At 39.9% G+C, this 17,691-nt stretch overlaps 1 protein-coding gene across 1 annotated transcript in view; it reads left to right on the top strand.

Annotated features, from left to right (window-relative positions):
* The window catches only part of LOC133649128 (CCR4-NOT transcription complex subunit 6), a 48,797-nt gene extending 34,110 nt beyond the window's left edge, over positions 1–14,687 (top strand). The window contains exons 10-12 of the mRNA XM_062045934.1: positions 18–251; positions 4,881–5,083; positions 13,686–14,687. Coding sequence (XP_061901918.1) covers positions 18–251; positions 4,881–5,083; positions 13,686–13,901 — 653 coding nt within the window. The 3' untranslated portion in view covers positions 13,902–14,687. The remainder of the gene's footprint in view (positions 1–17; positions 252–4,880; positions 5,084–13,685) is intronic.
* The last annotated feature ends 3,004 nt before the right edge of the window (positions 14,688–17,691 follow it).

Genomic DNA, 17,691 nt, shown 5'->3' with positions numbered 1-17,691 from the left:
CTTCTGCCGTCTTACAGCTGGAAAGTCACTGCACTGCATGGAAAAGCAGCTGCTGCTGGTAGCCAACGCCCACATGCACTGGGACCCGGAGTACTCTGACGTCAAGTTGGTCCAGACCATGATGTTCCTGTCGGAGGTGAAAAACATAGTGGACAAGGCGACACGAAGCCTCAAGTTGTCATCGGTCTCTGGTGAAACCAACGCCATTCCACTGGTGCTCTGCGCTGACCTCAACTCTTTGCCGGACTCTGGTATGTCAAACTGTGATGCACTTCATGTGATTGCAGGCTTAGAGTGATGTGGTGCTAGGAATGGCTTAGGTTTGGTGGCCTCATTGTGCAAACAAACTAGATTAGCAGACACAGTTAGTTTCCAAACAAGATTAATTAGGCCTGATTTTCTGCCAAATGGCAGTCTGTGGACGTAGTGTGCAATAATCCATTATTATTCAGTGTTTCCTTCGGGTCTTCTATTAAATGACGGGTGGGTACAAAATATCGTTATTTTCTCATTTACATAATTTGCCAGTTATCCATATTGGGATAAAGTGCAACCGGAAAGTATTCACATCGCTTTACTCTCCCACATTTCATGTTACAGCCTTATTAAAAAATTGAATAAATACATTCTTGTCCTAAAATTGCACGAAATACCCCATAATGACAATGTGAAAATGTTTTTTTTTTAGAGATTTTAGCAAATGTATTTTTTTTTAAATCTAAGAAATTACACGGAACAAAAATATAAACGCAGCAATTTTGTTTTTGCTTCCATTTTTCATGAGTTGAACTTGGATCTAAAACTTTTAATCTATACACAAAAAACTATTCCTCAAACCCCCCCAATAATTTTTGGCTTTATTTTGACAGAAAATAAATTTTTTAGCAATTTATGGATCTAATACATTGTACCATTTATTCAACATTGCTTTCAAATAGTAAATTATTATTAGTATGTTTTATTGACTATACATCAGCGCTTCTCACTTGTATTTTGGCAAACGGTAAGCGGTGACCCACATTGTGGAGCTTTTAAAACTCAAATTCGGTACCTTATATTGAATGAAAATACATCAAAGTGCAGTTTGAATTTGTACTATAAAACTAATGTGTACCAACATAAACAAGTTAAATGATTATTTCAGAAACAAAATGTTTTTTTTTTAATCCACAAACAACCAAAAGGAACACTGTTTGTCGGCAGAGGTTTTTTTTTTTTTTTTAATACTATTGTGTTATTTCAACAGCAGGGACAATTCTTTTTTTTTTAGTACATGTTATATCAGAGGAGTGGAATCTTTGCACACACAAAAACAAAAAGTCTGATTTAAAAATATTTATATATAAAAATGCCCTTTACCGTATTTTTCGGACTATAAGTCGCACCGGCCGAAAATGCATAATAAAGAAGGAAAAAAACATAAATAAGTCGCACTGGAGTATAAGTCCCATTTTTTGGGGAAATTTATTTTAAAAAACCCAACACCAAGAATAGACATTTGAAAGGCAATTTAAAATAAATAAATAGTGAACAACAGGCTGAATATGTGTACGTTATATGAGGCATAAATAACCAACTGAGAAGGTGCCTGGTATGTTAACGTAACATATTATGGTAAGAGTCATTCAAATAACTATAACATACAGAACATGCTAGACGTTTACCAAACAATCTGTCACTCCTAATCGCTAAATCCCATGAAATCTTGTACATCTAGTCTCTTATGTGAATGAGCTAAATAATATTATTTGATATTTTACGCTAATGTGTTAATTTCCCACAAGTCGCTCCTGAGTATAAGTCGCACCCCCGGCCAAACTATGAAAAAAAAACTGCGACTTACAGTCCGAAAAATACGGTACTCAATTTTATAAAATTTGATAGCAATTTATGGATCTAATACATTGTACCATTTGTTAAACATTGCTTTCAAATAGTAAATTATTATTAGTATGTTCTATTGACTATACATCAGCGCTTCTCACTCGTACTTTGGCAAATGGTAAGCGGTGACCCACATTGTGGAGCTTTTAAAACTCAAATTCTTTACCTTATCTTGAATGAAAATACATCAAAATGCTGATTGAATTTGAGGTACTGTAAACTAATATGTACCAACATAAACAAGTTTAATGATTATTTCAGAAACAAAATGGTTTTTTTTTTTAATCCACAAACAACCAAAAGGAACACAATGTTGGCAGAGTTTTTTTTTAATACTATTGTGGTATTTCAACAGCAGGGACAATTCTTTTTTTTTTTTAATACATGTTATATCAGAGGAGTGGAATCTTTGCACACACACAAACAAAAAGTCTTATTAAAAAATATTTACATATAAAAATGCCTTTTAGTTAATTCTCTCAGTCAGGACCAATACAGTCACATAGACATTCTCTGAGTGCCTGCAAGTCCGCATTCGGGGCAGGATTACTGGGAACTGTTGGTGATAGTGAAACTAAAGTTGCTGCTCCTTTTTAAATGGTGTTTCAACTTCTATGCTAGTGTTAGTCACATTTCTTTATTTTGTTCTTCTGGGCTGCACTTCCAGCTGTGTAAGGGGGACGAGGCACAACGTGATTAATCATTTCTTGAGGTGGAATGATAAGTGTGACCAGTAGATGGCAGTCAAACATAAGAGATAAGTGTAGGCCGCACTATGATGGCAATATGACTCAAGTAAACAACACCAACATTTTATATGTTCCATTTAAAATATAGAACATTACACACGGCGCTCAAAAATCTATCAAAATGTTTTACTACGACTTTGGTAAGCTATGAAGCTGCACCGCTTGATGGATTGTACTGTGCTTCAACATACGAGTATTATTATGGTGCCGGTGTGTATAAGGTAAGACATATTATCTGGCGTTTTGTTTCACAATATTATGCAATATCAACTTTTCTTACCTTCTGGTACCTACTGATCTGTGTTTGGGATCTGCATAAATCCTGAAAAATTGCGCGTGTCTGCCTTTGTATTATGTGCCAACCCCGTAGTCAATACACTTCTTTTTCTCTAACATCTTGATATAGGACACTCATCCTCCGCTGTTGCCATTTCTAATAGAAAGTAATGCAAAGTTCTTACGTATATCTGTCAGTAAACTCGCCATGAAAGCGCTAAAACATACTGGTGTAGTGAGTTTACATTATTCACCCAAGGAACTTTAGTTATTAGAGTTCTGGGGCCGTACTTATCAAGCTTCTTAGAATTACTCCTAAGAAGTCTGCTAAGAGTTGACTTAAGAGTAAATAAATTCTTCGCTGAAAGCTGCACTTAAAAGTTAGTCATCAAGCGTCTTACTCACACTTTCAGCGAAGTGTAGGACTGAATCTTAAGTGTCACACTCAGAGCTGAATTACGACATTACTATGTGCCGTAAACGGAATTTTAGGTGACGTAATTTCTGTGTCCATAGAAATGACCAATCACGGAAGGGAATCCGTTGTCTAAGAATAAAGAAATATCTTGGAAATATTTAAGTGGACAATGGGAGTGTATATTTTGACAATAAACTACAAAATAATACAAAACAAACTAGTCCCCGCCGGCACTCACGCTACCGCTCCCTCTCTTCTCTTCTCTCGCCCACACACTCACTGACGTCACTCACCTCACGGCCACACACATACGCTACTGTCATAACATTTTCTTTCCAATTCATTAATTAGGCAACTAATTTGAAACTGGTGTGGGTGGCTCTATATATACTAGCCCACTGCAGCCACATGCAGAAATCAACAAAGAATCGAAAAGTATTAAATCTGTGACAAAAATAATATCCGCTCTGTCTAAACGATACCGTTTGATCAGCTGCTCGTCATCAAAAAAAAAAAAAAACATTGTTCCGTTCCCTGAACGTTCGCGCACGTCTCTCTCGCCTCAGTGCCATCCCCTGCTGGCAACTCCTAACCACTTAAGACACCTCTGAAGGTCTCTTAAATATCGTGGAGAGTAGGAGTGATTCTTAGACTTAAGAACGTTGATAAAAAGCTTTTATTCTTAAGTTTGAGAGTAGGACTAAATTTCGCAAATTCTCAGGACTTAAGTGTAAAATGGCACTCTAAGAAGCTTGATAAGTACGGCCCCTGGTCAAATGCTTTTTCACGGGACACATTTCTGGTGTTCTTGTTTCCGGATGAGAAGATGCTTAAGTCTGAATGTCATTAAAACAGTTAGCTCCATCTTTTGACACTTCTTCCACTCCCGTCCTTGCACGCTACACCGCTACAACAAAGATGACGGAGAACAGACGCTGCCGAAGGTGAGCCACGTAGATAAGACCGCCCACAAAACAGCGCATCCGGAAGCGACTGTCAGAAAGTGGCTTGAAGATGATCTGTAAAACATCATCCGTGCAACATTTTGACCAAAGAACCACCATTACATGTTATGTAGACCACAAGGAAGTGTTTTCCATTTAGAAAAAAATAATAATATGACTCCTTGATCAAAAATAGACCATTCATCGGCAGTGCGCCTTATAATCCGGTCCGCCCCATGGTCCGGAAAATATGGTACTTCATTTAGAAATATTTGTTCATACTGTTACTGCATTGCTCATCAGGCTGTTAAAAAAATTAAACCTTTGTCCTAATTGAAAACATTGGGGAATTAGTCTAGATCTGTGGCTATATTTTTTATTTCCGATGCTAAAACCATTTTGTCTGTTCAGAAGCATTGGCAGGCTGATTTTAAAAAAAAGTCTCATGTATCATAGCAGCAATAACAACAAACAAAACAATACCACAGCTATCCAGCTTCCTCAAAGAGAAAAGTCATTATAGACTAATTTGTTGGCCACAATTGTTATTATTGATTTTTTTTTGACAACGTCTAAACAAAGACTTCTCTTCCTCTCCGCTCTGTCCAGGTGTAGTAGAGTACTTGAGTACGGGCGGAGTGGACTGCACTCACAAGGACTTCAAGGAGCTCCGCTACAGCGACAGCCTGACCAAATTCAACTGCAACGGCAAGAACAGCACGTCCAACGGCAGGATCACCCACGGCTTCAAGCTGAAAAGCTCTTACGAGAACGGCCTGATGCCTTACACCAACTACACGTTTGACTTCAAGGTAATCAGATGATGGAAACGTATGAGGGTGGTCAAAAGCCGTATTTAGGTGGGGTATAATGCTGAAAAGACTAAATGAAGTGCATTACTTGATTTAACCACTTAGGGGTGCTGTTGATTACAGCCACTTATATACTTCCTGTGCTTTTTGGGGTCAACCTGGAAATATGCATCCTTAGTTGTAGTATAGGGGCGGTATAGCTCAGTTGGTAGAGTGGCCGTGCCAGCAACTTGAGAGTTCCAGGTTTGATCCCTGCTTCCGCCATCCTCGTCACTGCCGTTGTGTCCTTGGGCAAGACACTTTACCCACCTGCTCCCAGTGCCACCCACACTGGTTTAAATGTAACTTAGATATTGGGTTTCAGCATGTAAAAGCGCTTTGAGTCACTAGAGAAAAGCGCTATATAAATATAATTCACAATTCACAGTATCCCAGCAGTAACAGAGGCAGGACAGTAATTGCTTGTGAAGATGTGTAAAATCACCAAACACTCTTTTGTTAAAGTAGTGCTTTCAAATGTTACATTTTTAAATCAGATTAGTCAAATTTTTAAATTGGGAAAAATCACAGGGAATAACTTTCTTGCATACGGTAATTTAATTACCGTTGTAAAAAAAAAAAAAAAACTTTGGCCAAATGAATGAATGAATGAATGACTGAATGATCTTTATTGTCATTGTGCATGTACAGGTACGGGTCCAACGAAATTTAGGTTGCTTCCCTAAGGTGCTTTGCATTTTTTTTTTTAAAAGAATAAACCACACAATATACAAAAACAACACAATATACACAATATGCAATATGGCCTAAGACCACTCTAAGAGGCAATGTAAAAAAACGAGACAGTAAAAAGTATAAAGTGACTAGTGAACTGACTAGAGAGGAGTAATGCTGGTTCCCAGTGTGCTGAGGGGGTGGGAGTCAGCATTTCCTACCTCCTATGCTGTGCAGGCATTTTATTTTGGATTAAAATATGTAAATAAATATGATAAATATTGTCCAGTTGGCGTGTAATCGCTGATTGCACAGTCCCGGATCGTGATTGACCGGTGGCATGAGTTTTTATTTGTTATTTTTATTTTATTTTATTTTATTTTATTTTTTTATTTTTTTTTAGCAAAAAAAATGCAATTTTATGGTCAGAATGTCAAACACTAACACATTTTTATGTGTTGCTAAATACATTTAATTTAATTGCTCCGAACTTGGTAACAGTATTATTTAAAGGTGTATTTTGAAGCGAAAGTTGTTACAGAGCACACCAGTTGGAGTCTTCCCACTCATTTTTGCACTGACATATACATTAACCTGATCACTGATCGTAAAACAACCCATGCCGCGTTTCAGCTAACCATCTGTGATTAAACTAAAGGAGCATGTGTGCTAAAAATAAATTGGGTGATTAATCTGCGTTGATACATGATTAATGAAATCCTTTTTTATTTCCGCGTTATTTTTGACAGTTTTAGTTATAGTGGAGCCGATAACTAAGTACAAAGCCCGTTTCATATGAGTTGTGTTAAATGTAAATATAAACGGAATACAATGATTTGCAAATCCTTTTCAATCCATATTCAGTTGAATGCACTACAAAGACAACATATTTGATGTTCAAACTCATAAACTTTATTTTTTTTTTGCAAATAATAATTAACTTAGAATTTCATGGCTGCAACACGTGCCAAAGTAGTTGGGAAAGGGCATGTTCACCACTGTGTTACATGGCCTTTCCTTTTAACAACACTCAGTAAAGGTTTGGGAACTGAGGAGACACATTTTTGAAGCTTCTCAGGTGGAATTCTTTCCCATTCTTGCTTGATGTACAGCTTAAGTTGTTCAACAGTCCGGGGGTCTCCCTTCTGCTATTCACACATTTTCAATGGGAGACAGGTCTGGACTACAGGCAGGCCAGTCTAGTACCCGCACTCTTTTACTATGAAGCCACGTTGATGTAACACCTGGCTTGGCATTGTCTTGCTGAAATAAGCAGGGGCGTCCATGATAACGTTGGATGGCAACATATGTTGCTCCAAAACCTGTATGTACAGTACCTTTCAGCATTAATGGTGCCTTCACAGATGTGTAAGTTGCCCATGTCTTGGGCACTAATACACCCCCATACCATCACACATGCTGGCTTTTGAACTTTAACAGTCTGGATGGTTATTTTCCTCTTTGTTCCGGAGGACACGACGACCACAGTTTCCAAAAACAATTTGAAATGTGGACTCGTCAGACCACAGAACACTTTTCCACTTTGTATCAGTCCATCTTAGATGAGCTCAGGCCCAGCGAAGCCGGCAGTGTTTCTGGGTGTTGTTGATAAATGGCTTTCGCTTTGCATAGTAGAGTTTTAACTTGCACTTACAGATGTAGCGACCAACTGTAGTTGCTGACAGTGGGTTTCTGAAGTGTTCCTGAGCCCATGTGGTGATATCCTTTACACACTGATGTCGCTTTTTGATGCAGTACAGCCTGAGGGATCGAAGGTCCGTAATATTATCGCTTACGTGCAGTGATATCTCCAGATTCTCTGAACCTTTTGATGATATTACAGACCGTAGATGGTGAAATCCCTAAATTCCTTGCTATAGCTCGTTGAGAAATGTTGTTCTTAAACTGTTGGACAATTTGCTCATGCATTTGTTGACAAAGTGGTGACCCTCGCCCCATCCTTGTTTGTGAATGACTGAGCATTTCATGGAAGCTGCTTTTATACCCAATCATGGCACCCACCTGTTCCCAATCAGCCTGTTCACCTGTGGGATGTTCCAAATAAGTGTTTGATGAGCATTCCTCAACTTTATCAGTATTTTTTGCCACTTGTGCCAGCTTTTTTGAAACATGTTGCAGGCATCAAATTCCAAATGAGCTATTATTTGCAAAAAATAAAAGTTTTCCAGTTTGAATGTTAAGTATCTTGTCTTGGCAGTCTATTCAGTTTAATATAGGTTGAAAAGGATTTGCAAATCCTTGTATTATGTACACCAGTGTTTTTCAACCACTGTGCCGCGGCACACTAGTGTGCCGTGAGATACAGTCTGGTGTGCCGTGGAAGATTATGTAATTTCACCTAATTGGGTTAAAAATATTTTTTGCAAACCAGTAATTATAATTCGCAAATGTGCCCTTGTTGAGTGTGTTTGCTGTCTAGAGCTCGGCAGAGTAACCGTGTAATACTCTTCCATATCAGTAGGTGGCAGCAGGTAGCTAATTGCTTTGTATATGTCGGGAATATGGTTTGTCGTGATCACAATATGCAGACGACAGCGGGAGGCAGTGTCCAGGTAAAAAGGTATCTAACGCTTAAACCAAAAATAAGCAAAAGTCGAGTGCGGCTAAGAAAAGGCATTGAAGCTTAGGGATGGCTATGCAAAACAAAAGTAAAACTGAACTGGCTGCAAAATAAACAAAAACAGAATGCTGGACGACAGCAAAGACTTACAGCGTGTGGAGCAGACGGCGTCCACAAAGTACGTCCGTACATGACACTCAACAATGTCCCCACAAAGAAGGATAGCATCCGCACAATTGAAATAATCTTGATTGCAAAGTAGATGCAGGGGAATAGCGTTCAAGGAAGACATGAAACCGCTACAGGAAAATACCAACAAAACAGGAAAAGCCACCAAAATAGGAGTGCAAGACAAGAACTAAAACACTGACTACACACAGGAAAACACCAAAAAATTCAAAATTCAAAATAAGGTAGGGCGTGATGAGACAAGAGCTATGGTGATGCATGCTTGGTTATGGTTTGAATTCATATCCAGCCCTTTGAGACACTTGTGATTTAGGGCTATATAAATAAACATTGATTGATTGATTGATATCCAACAATTGCGAGAACGACTTTTTATTGTCAATATCGGCTACTGAGTTTTTAGGGTCCGCCCTGTACCCAGTACAAAGGACTCCCACAGGGAGTCCTTTGTACTGGGTACAAAGGAACCTATTGTTATTGTAATGTTTATTATTATTTTATTATTATTCTTTATCATTATTCCGCAGCTTTGCGCACTACTTTGCCCCCCTTAACATGCTTCAAAACTCACCAAATGTTTTACACACATACAAACACGGGTACAGCACACTTTAGTCAAAAAACCGAACCCCAAAAATCAAAATTGCGCTCTAGCGCCCCCACTACAAAGGTCGTAGAGACATGAAACAAAAACCTGTATGTAGGTCTCACTTAGACCTACAATTCATAATTTCACATCTTCGGGCAAAAACCAACAGGAAGTTGGCAATTTCCCCTTCAAGACAAAAAATGACTAAAAACACTCATTTTTTATTTTTGAGCTGTAATTTGACCCCCTTAAAATACTTCAAAACTCACCAAAATTCTCACACACATCGGGACTGGTGGAAATTGCGATCTAAAAAAAAAAGACCGAACCCCAAAACTCAAAATTGTGCTCTACATAATTTTTGAAGAAAACAGAGAAAAAGCTGCTCCTCAGGGGAAAATTCAGACAAAACTGCTTGTAACTTCCGGTAGGAACGTCTTAGAGACATGAAACAAATACCTCTATGTAGGTCTCGCCTAGACCTACTTTTCATAGATTGACATCCTTCACCAAAAATCAACAGGAAGTTTGCTATTCCTCCTTCAAAACAACATTTTTGTTACAACCGGTCACCAAACATCATACGTTATCTCCTCTGAGCGCGTTTGTCGTTTCGGCTTCAAACTGCTACAGGAGAGAGATTGAACCCTTCTGATTAAAAGTTCTGTACAGCGTTGTGATACGTGCTACCGTTTGGGTTTTACGAGCCTTCAAAGACCCGCAGCACTAAAGTTGCTCCGCTGCTGTTGTTTTAAGACGGCTGCTTAAAAACAAAAAGCACCAGCGTGAGCACAGAACGTAGAGAAGGTAGGTACACTACACAAAAGTATCTAACTCCCAGTACGAATATCGTAGAGACACGAAACAAAAACCTCTATGTAGGTCTCACTCAGGACTACCACTGGACAAAAATATTGGGACACCTAGGTAGGGATGATGTTTAATAAGGAATTATCGAGTTCGAGCCTATTATCGAATCCTCTTATCGAACCGATTCCTTATCGATTCTCTTATGGAGTCCAGATAGGTTGTTGTATATGGAAAAAAACACACAATATTTGGTTTAACAAAAGCTCACTTTTATTATATAATAAAAAAATAAAATCTAATAAATAAATAAATATTGACTGTTACCCACCTAAAAAAATAAAATAAAATAAATAAATATTGACTGTTGTTACCCAAAGTATATTAAGTGGGATTTTTCAGAGAAACAAATATATACAGTAACACAAAAACAAGCTGTCTCTGTGATCACTATAGGTGTATAAATAATAATATAGTATTAAATAAAATCAGTACCTTGGGCACAAAACTGGAAATAATACAGCTCTCCAAAAAGTGCACTTCTGCTGCTATTTGACATAACTGTTTGTTATGATGCTTTGACATTTTTGCACTTTCTTTATTTAAAGAACATTCTATGAAGAGAAAAGTTGTTTGCAAATGTGGTTACAATGCTAAAAAATGAAAAGTTAAAGCTAAAAAAAGAAATACACTTTATTGAGTTAACATTATTTCTTTATGGGGGAAAAATGTTATGAGCAAGAGCAGTGTTTTTCAACCTTTTTTGAGCCAAGGCACATTTTTTTCATTGAAAAAATGCGGAGGCACACCACCAGCAGAAATCATTAAAAATGAAACTCAGCAGCCGATATTGACAGAAAAAAGTAATTGTCGCAATTGTTGGATATGATTTTAAACCATAACCAAGCATGCATCACTATAGCTCTTGTCTCAAAGTAGGTGTACTGTCACATCACGCCGTGACTTATTTTGAGTTTTTGCTGTTTTCCTGTGTGTAGTGTTTTATTTCTTGTCTTGCGCTCCTTTTTTTGGTGGCTTTTTCTCTTTATTTGGTATTTCCCTGTAACAGTTTCATGTCTTCCTTGACCGCTATTCCCCACACGTGCTTTGTTTTAGCAATCAAGAACATTTCAGTTGTTTTTATCCTTCTTTGTGGGGACATTGTTGATTGTCACGTCATGTTCGGATGTGCATTGTGGACGCCGTCTCTGCTCCACAGTAAGTCTTTGCTGTCGTCCAGCATTCTGTTTTTGTTTACTTTGTAGCCAGTTCAGTTTTAGTTTCGTTCTGCATAGCCTTCCCTAAGCTTCAATGCCTTTTCTTAGGGGCACTCACCTTTTGTTTATTTTTGGTTTAAGCATTAGACACCTTTTTACCTGCACGCTGCCTCCCGCTGTTTCTGACATCTACAAAGCAATTAGCTACCTGCTGCCACCTACTGATATGGAATAGTATTACACGGTTACTCTGCCGATCTCCACTCAACAACAACACATTATTTGTGGATTATAATTACTGGGTTGCAAAAAATATTTTTAACCCAAATAGGTGAAATTAGAACATGTCCCACGGCACACCAGACTGTATCTCACGGCACACTAGTGTGCCGCGGCACAATGGTTGAAAAACACTGAGCTAGAGAATATAACAACTACACTACCCAGCATGCAACAGGAGTTACGAGCATGCGCGGTAGCCCCGAAAAGTGTTGCATGTCGTCACCCGTGAAAGTAAACGTCAAGAACTCAGCCAACACGCCTCGTCTGCATTATTTATAATTAGACAGACAACACATCTACAGTGTGATTTTGTAACGTTTACAAGGAAAGAAAAACAAAAGTTAAAAAAGGTAGATGTGTTGTATATATATGTATGTGCTGCGGTGTTGTATATGTTGTATATATATGTATGTGCTGCGGTTGCTTTAAGAAGGTTGCGACAGCTGCCGTAAAGGAGGTGCGTTGCTAGCCTGGTTGCTATGTTTCCGCTTGGTGGTAAAAGTGTCCGTCATGTGTTTTACCCTGCTCAAATCTCTCAGTAAAGTTATTCGATGGATTATAGCTTTTGTTTTGAACTTTATTACACCTTGGAGCACTTTTTCCCGTCCATTTTTTTCCTGCTTTCGCTATCTGCGCCTAATGACTGAGCTACGTGACGTCATTTCTTGTGATGTCCCACGGAGCATTTCTGGTCGGGACGGGATTCGAATAAAGAATCAACTCTTTTCCTTTACTATAGTGGTCTCGATAACGGGTACCGGTTCTCAAAAAGGGATTCGAGTCCGAGGACTCGGTTCTTTTCTTATCAAACAACCGGGAAAACCTAGGACTAGCACCTGCCAAAATGCGGACCCGTCCAACGCTGCTTGCAGCTTTAATTAGGGTCCGCCCTGTACCCAGTACAAAGGACTACCCCAGGGAGTCCTTTGTACTGGTTACAAAGGAACCTATTGTTATTGTAAGGTTTTTATTATTCTTTTTTCTTCCGCACCGTTGCGCACTACTTTGACCCCCTTAACATGCTTCAAAACTCACCAAATGTTTTACACACATACAAAAAGTGTGCCAGAACAAGTTATTCAAAAACCAAACCCAAAAAATCACAATTGCGCTCTAGCGCCCCCTAGGAAGAAAACTGCCTCTAACTCCCACTAGGAAGGTCATAGAGACATAAAACAAAAACCTGTATGTAGGTCTCACTTAGACCTACAATTCATAATTTCACTTCTTTGGGCGAAAACCAACAGGAAGTTGGCAATTTCCCCTTCAAGACAAAAAATGACTAAAAACACTCATTTTTTATTTTTGAGCTGTAATTTGACCCCCTTAAAATACTTCAAAACTCACCAAAATTCTCACACACATCGGGACTGGTGGAAATTGCGATCTAAAAAAAAAACCGAACCCCAAAACTCAAAATTGTGCTCTACATAATTTTTGAAAAAAACAGAAAAAACTGCTCCTCAGAGGAAAACTCAGACAAAACTGCTTGCTCGTCTTAGAGACATGAAACAAATACCTCTATGTAGGTCTCGACTAGACCTACATTTCATAGATTGACATCCTTCAGCAAAAATCAACAGGAAGTTTGCTATTCCTCCTTCAAAACAAACTTTTTGTTACAACCGGTCACCAAACATCAAACGTTATCTCCTCTGAGCGCGTTTGTCGTTTTGGCTTCAAACTGCTACAGGAGAGAGATTGAACCCTTCTGATTAAAAGTTGACGAAAGAGTTGTGATTAGTGCTACCGTTTTGATTTTACGAGCCTTCAAAGACCCGCAGCACTAAAGTTGCTCCGGTGCCAAAAATGACAACGAAAATGCGATTACACCTTCTTTGTCCTCAATACACACAATAGCGTATAATGACAATGTGAACTCAGACACAACTTCCTCTAACTCCCAGTACCAATATCGTAGAGACACGAAACAAACACCTCTATGTAGGTCTCACTCAGGACTACCACTGGACAAAAGTATTGGGACACCTAGGACTAGCACCTGCCAAAAGGCGGACCCGTCCAACGCTGCTTGCAGCTTTAATTTTGTTTTGTTTTCTGCTGGTGGTGTGCCTCACAATTTTGTCAATGAAAAAAGTGTGCCTTGGCTCAGAAAAGGTTGAAAAACTCTGATGTACACAACGTGCCAAACCTCACTGGTTTTGGGGTTTGTAATAGTGCAAAGAAATAAATAAATCTTGACTTCCTCCTCCTCCTTTTCAGGGTGTCATCGACTACATTTTCTACTCCAAGCCTCACCTGAACGTCCTGGGCATCCTGGGCCCGCTGGACTCCCACTGGCTGGTCGAGAACAATGTCAGCGGCTGCCCGCACCCTCACATCCCCTCCGACCACTTCAGCCTCTTCGCCCAGCTGGAGCTCCTCCTGCCCAACGTGCCCCCCCAGGTCAACGGCCTCCATCTGCCCGCGCGCAGGTAGTGAGTCCCACCCCCCGCCACTCCCGTTCTCCCACTACCAGCTCTCTCCCTCCACCACACCGGAGGCGGGAGGCAACAGGAAAAAAAAAGAAAAGAAAAACACCACCTGTAAAATATTCGTACAGTGAGGTCTGGCCAACAGGGATTTCGTATGATGTTATCTATAGATATTATATTTTTCTTTCTTTTTCTCTCTTATTTTTAACTGCTCGATTTCAGTCCCTTTCCCTGACACATCGCTCCCCCCCCCCTCCCTACACCTCCTCGCTACACAGGATGGGAGCCCATTCAGCTTTTATTCCGTTTTAGACAGAAAGGAGCACATTTCCCCCCCCGGGGGTGGGGGGATAAGCTTCCCACGCCGATGGAGCGTCTCGGTCTGTCTGTCCTGTACAAACCTGACACCAGCAAAGACAGCAGACGCGTCGCTCTCAGAGCAGCTGACCTTTTTTTAAGGGCCAGACGAAGCTTTCCCGCTGTTGTTCCGTGGTGCTCAGGCCTTGCCTAGTGGTGCTACACCTCTGAACACCCAGCCAATAGCTCCCCCCCCCCACCCCCCCTGAAAAAAAAGGCAGCCACAGACACCCGACGGTGCTGCACATAGGTTTCTCTTACGTGGCACCGTGCTCCTTTTTAAATCCGGGCGAGGGCTGTTTTAGGCTGACACACCTTTTTGCAGGCAGATCTGTAGCACTGTCTCACTGGCCAGTAGTGACTTCCCTGCTCCATGACACACACACACACACACACACACACACACACACACACACACACACACACACACACACACACACACACACACACACACACACTCAACAAAATCAGTGTTTTGTTTTCTTTTCTTCCGTTTCCTCACAAGCGTTTGTACAGAATAGAAACTAGACTCGGTCTGTCTTTACATGATTGTATATGAACCACAACACGGGGGGGTGGGGGTGGGCGGGGGGGAGAAAGACCTGTTTTTCTGGCGGGTTTTTTCCTACTAAGAGTAAATTATGATCCCATTTGAAAGAAGATTGTATGTACACTATGGCTAAATTTTTATCCAGTGGAAAAATGGAATAGGACCAGCTTGTACAAACCACGTTAAAGAAGAAGAAGAAGAAGAAAAGGTTGTTCACGGCTGCTCCCGGTCACGACTTTGCACTCCTTTTTTTAGAGATGAATGATCCTGTAGTGTGTAATGTTTTTAATTCATTCTCTCTACCACTTGCTGGCAGATTGCTGCGATTGTACAGAAGACCCTTTTGAGTACATCTGCCTGTTGCTTTTACCAAGCCATCCATCATCCCCACCGCCGCCAGCTCACCACACACACACACACACACACACACACATGTGGCGTGCGACTGACACCCCTGACACACCCCCTCGTCCAAGCAAACACGGTGCCTCATGGTAGCTCGCGTTGTCGTCTTGCACTACTACTACTTCTAACATTTGACGGAGGCCTGAACAACCTTTTCTGCGTGTATTTTTTAAAATACTGCTCGAGACATTTGTGAAGATTTTTATGTTTGTTCTGTTCAAAGTTGCTTCTTTTTTTTTTTTTTTTTACGAGCCGTGACAATGGTGATGATGTTGTGCATACCCTTCCTATTCTTTCACCCCACCTTTAGTAATCAGGTATGTGTGTGGCTCCGCCTCCCCCCGTGTTTAGGATCAGGAGTATCTTTTTATAAGAAGTCGTCATTGTACATTAGCACAGCTCTGCTACCTGGACTTTTTACTTTCACACCCCCCTCTCTCCATCATGCTTACCTTATCCAGTCGAGCTGTGTCTTTTTAAATCCTTTTCGAGCAACCACTTTATATCATCGTCACCCCCCTCGTCGCTGCAGCTACCGTGCCATCCGTGGACCCTCGCCCCACCCTCTTATCCCCCGTCCACTCTCTCCAGCCTCCCAGTCCCGTCATAAGGTCACAAGCACTTAGCAGACCCCTCACTACTTTTTAAACGCCGAGGAAAAAGCAAGTAAATAAGAAGTATGAAGTCAGTCCTTTTTTTTTTTATTTAAAAACCGACCATGTCCAGTTGTTTTCTTCCCTGAGTGGCATTCGTATTGTAGTAGATGGAAAAAAAGGCTAGCTTCTTTTTTTTTTTTTTTGTAAAGTGTGAATAAAAGATGTATCTCATGTTTCCTTTCTAAAATGCTATTGATCTGTGTTGATGTACAAATAATTATTGTTTGCGACGTACTTGTTTTGACTTTTAATCCCCACGCTCGTATGCTCTTCACCACAAACCAAATCCTCGCTCACGTTGAGGACTCGAATGTCATCCCTCTCAGAATGAAGGCCAGGAAGGGCAAAAACGGTCGTTTTTTTTATTTGCTGTTTAGAACAGGGATCTTCAACCGTACTTAATATTTGTGGTTAGTTTTTTGTTTTTGTTTTTGTTTCTTCTTCTCAGCTTTATTTGGGAGGTTGCCTGGCGCTCGCTGGAGAGTGCCGGAGCCGGAAGGTGAAGGCAGCAGAGCTGACCTCGTCACACTCGGCGTAATCATGTTGGCGGGGGGGGTTTGTTTTTATTTTTTGTCATTTCCACTGTCGTGGCGGTACACACCAAATCTGCAATCGTGTCCAAATGGAGGGCTGCAAGGACTAGTTCTCCTATTCACTTTTTAATGAATTGATGGCATCCTTTTTAAGTAAAAAATAAATAAAAAAATGGCAATAATCCTCCCAACATTCACACATTTTTAATCTAACGTAGCTTCTCGGGCGCTCGTGCTTGTTCTTCTCTCCGACCCCCCCCCCCCCCCCCCCGCATTGATTTCATCATCACTTGTATATTTGCGCCTCTCCTTTCCCGTGCTAGTTGTTCAATGATCAGGATTGTCTTTATCTGTAGTCAGCGGAGTACATTTTATTGATCTGTCACTGTGTTTATGCACTGGACCAACTATTGTTTACCATTCATCAAATACCAGCAAAAAAAAAGTTAAAAAAAATCAACGAATAATAAATAAGGATAAAACACTTGCACAATGTTGTAGAATGTTCATTAACCCAGACGAGAAATCAAGGCAGCTCTTTTCCAATCAACGCATACTGTTTTTCAAAAGGAACTGAATGGTAAACAATGTTTTCTGTTGTATCCTTATTAGCCGTCCTTTCAATGCTCTTTTTGGACTAGTTTTTGTACTTCTTTATTTTGGTTCATTGACTACAGGTTCTGCTTGTTTCCTCTTTTCACCTACCTATGTATTTTCCTACTTCTTGTTCAGAATAAATTCTATATTATCTGTTTCAAGCGGTGTCACCTTTTTATTCTTTGCAGTGAATATTGTAATTAAATGATATTTCTCTTCTCATCTGGACTCCTGTTTATTCCCTCCTACATTTCAATCTCCATGTTTTTAAATGATTAAATTAAATGTTCAATTTAAAATATTCATATGTACTAAAAAATGTACAAACCCCGTTTCCATATGAGTTGGGAAATTGTGTTAGATGTAAATATAAACGGAATACAATGATTTGCAAATCATTTCCAACCCACATTCAGTTGAATATGCTACAAAGACAACATATTTGATGTTCAAACTGATAAAAAAAATTTTTTTTGCAAATAATCATTAACTTTAGAATTTGATGGCAGCAACACGTGACAAAGAAGTTGTGAAAGGTGGCAATAAATACTGATAAAGTTGAGGAATGCTCATCAAACACTTATTTGGAACATCCCACAGGTGAACAGGCAAATTGGGAACAGGTGGGTGCCATGATTGGCTATAAAAGTAGATTCCATGAAATGCTCAGTCATTCACAAACAAGGATGGGGCGAG

The sequence above is a fragment of the Entelurus aequoreus genome, linkage group LG04 (genome assembly GCF_033978785.1).
Source record: "Entelurus aequoreus isolate RoL-2023_Sb linkage group LG04, RoL_Eaeq_v1.1, whole genome shotgun sequence".
Classification (NCBI taxonomy): Eukaryota; Metazoa; Chordata; class Actinopteri; order Syngnathiformes; family Syngnathidae; genus Entelurus; species Entelurus aequoreus.
This window is presented reverse-complemented; position numbering and strand designations above follow the sequence as displayed.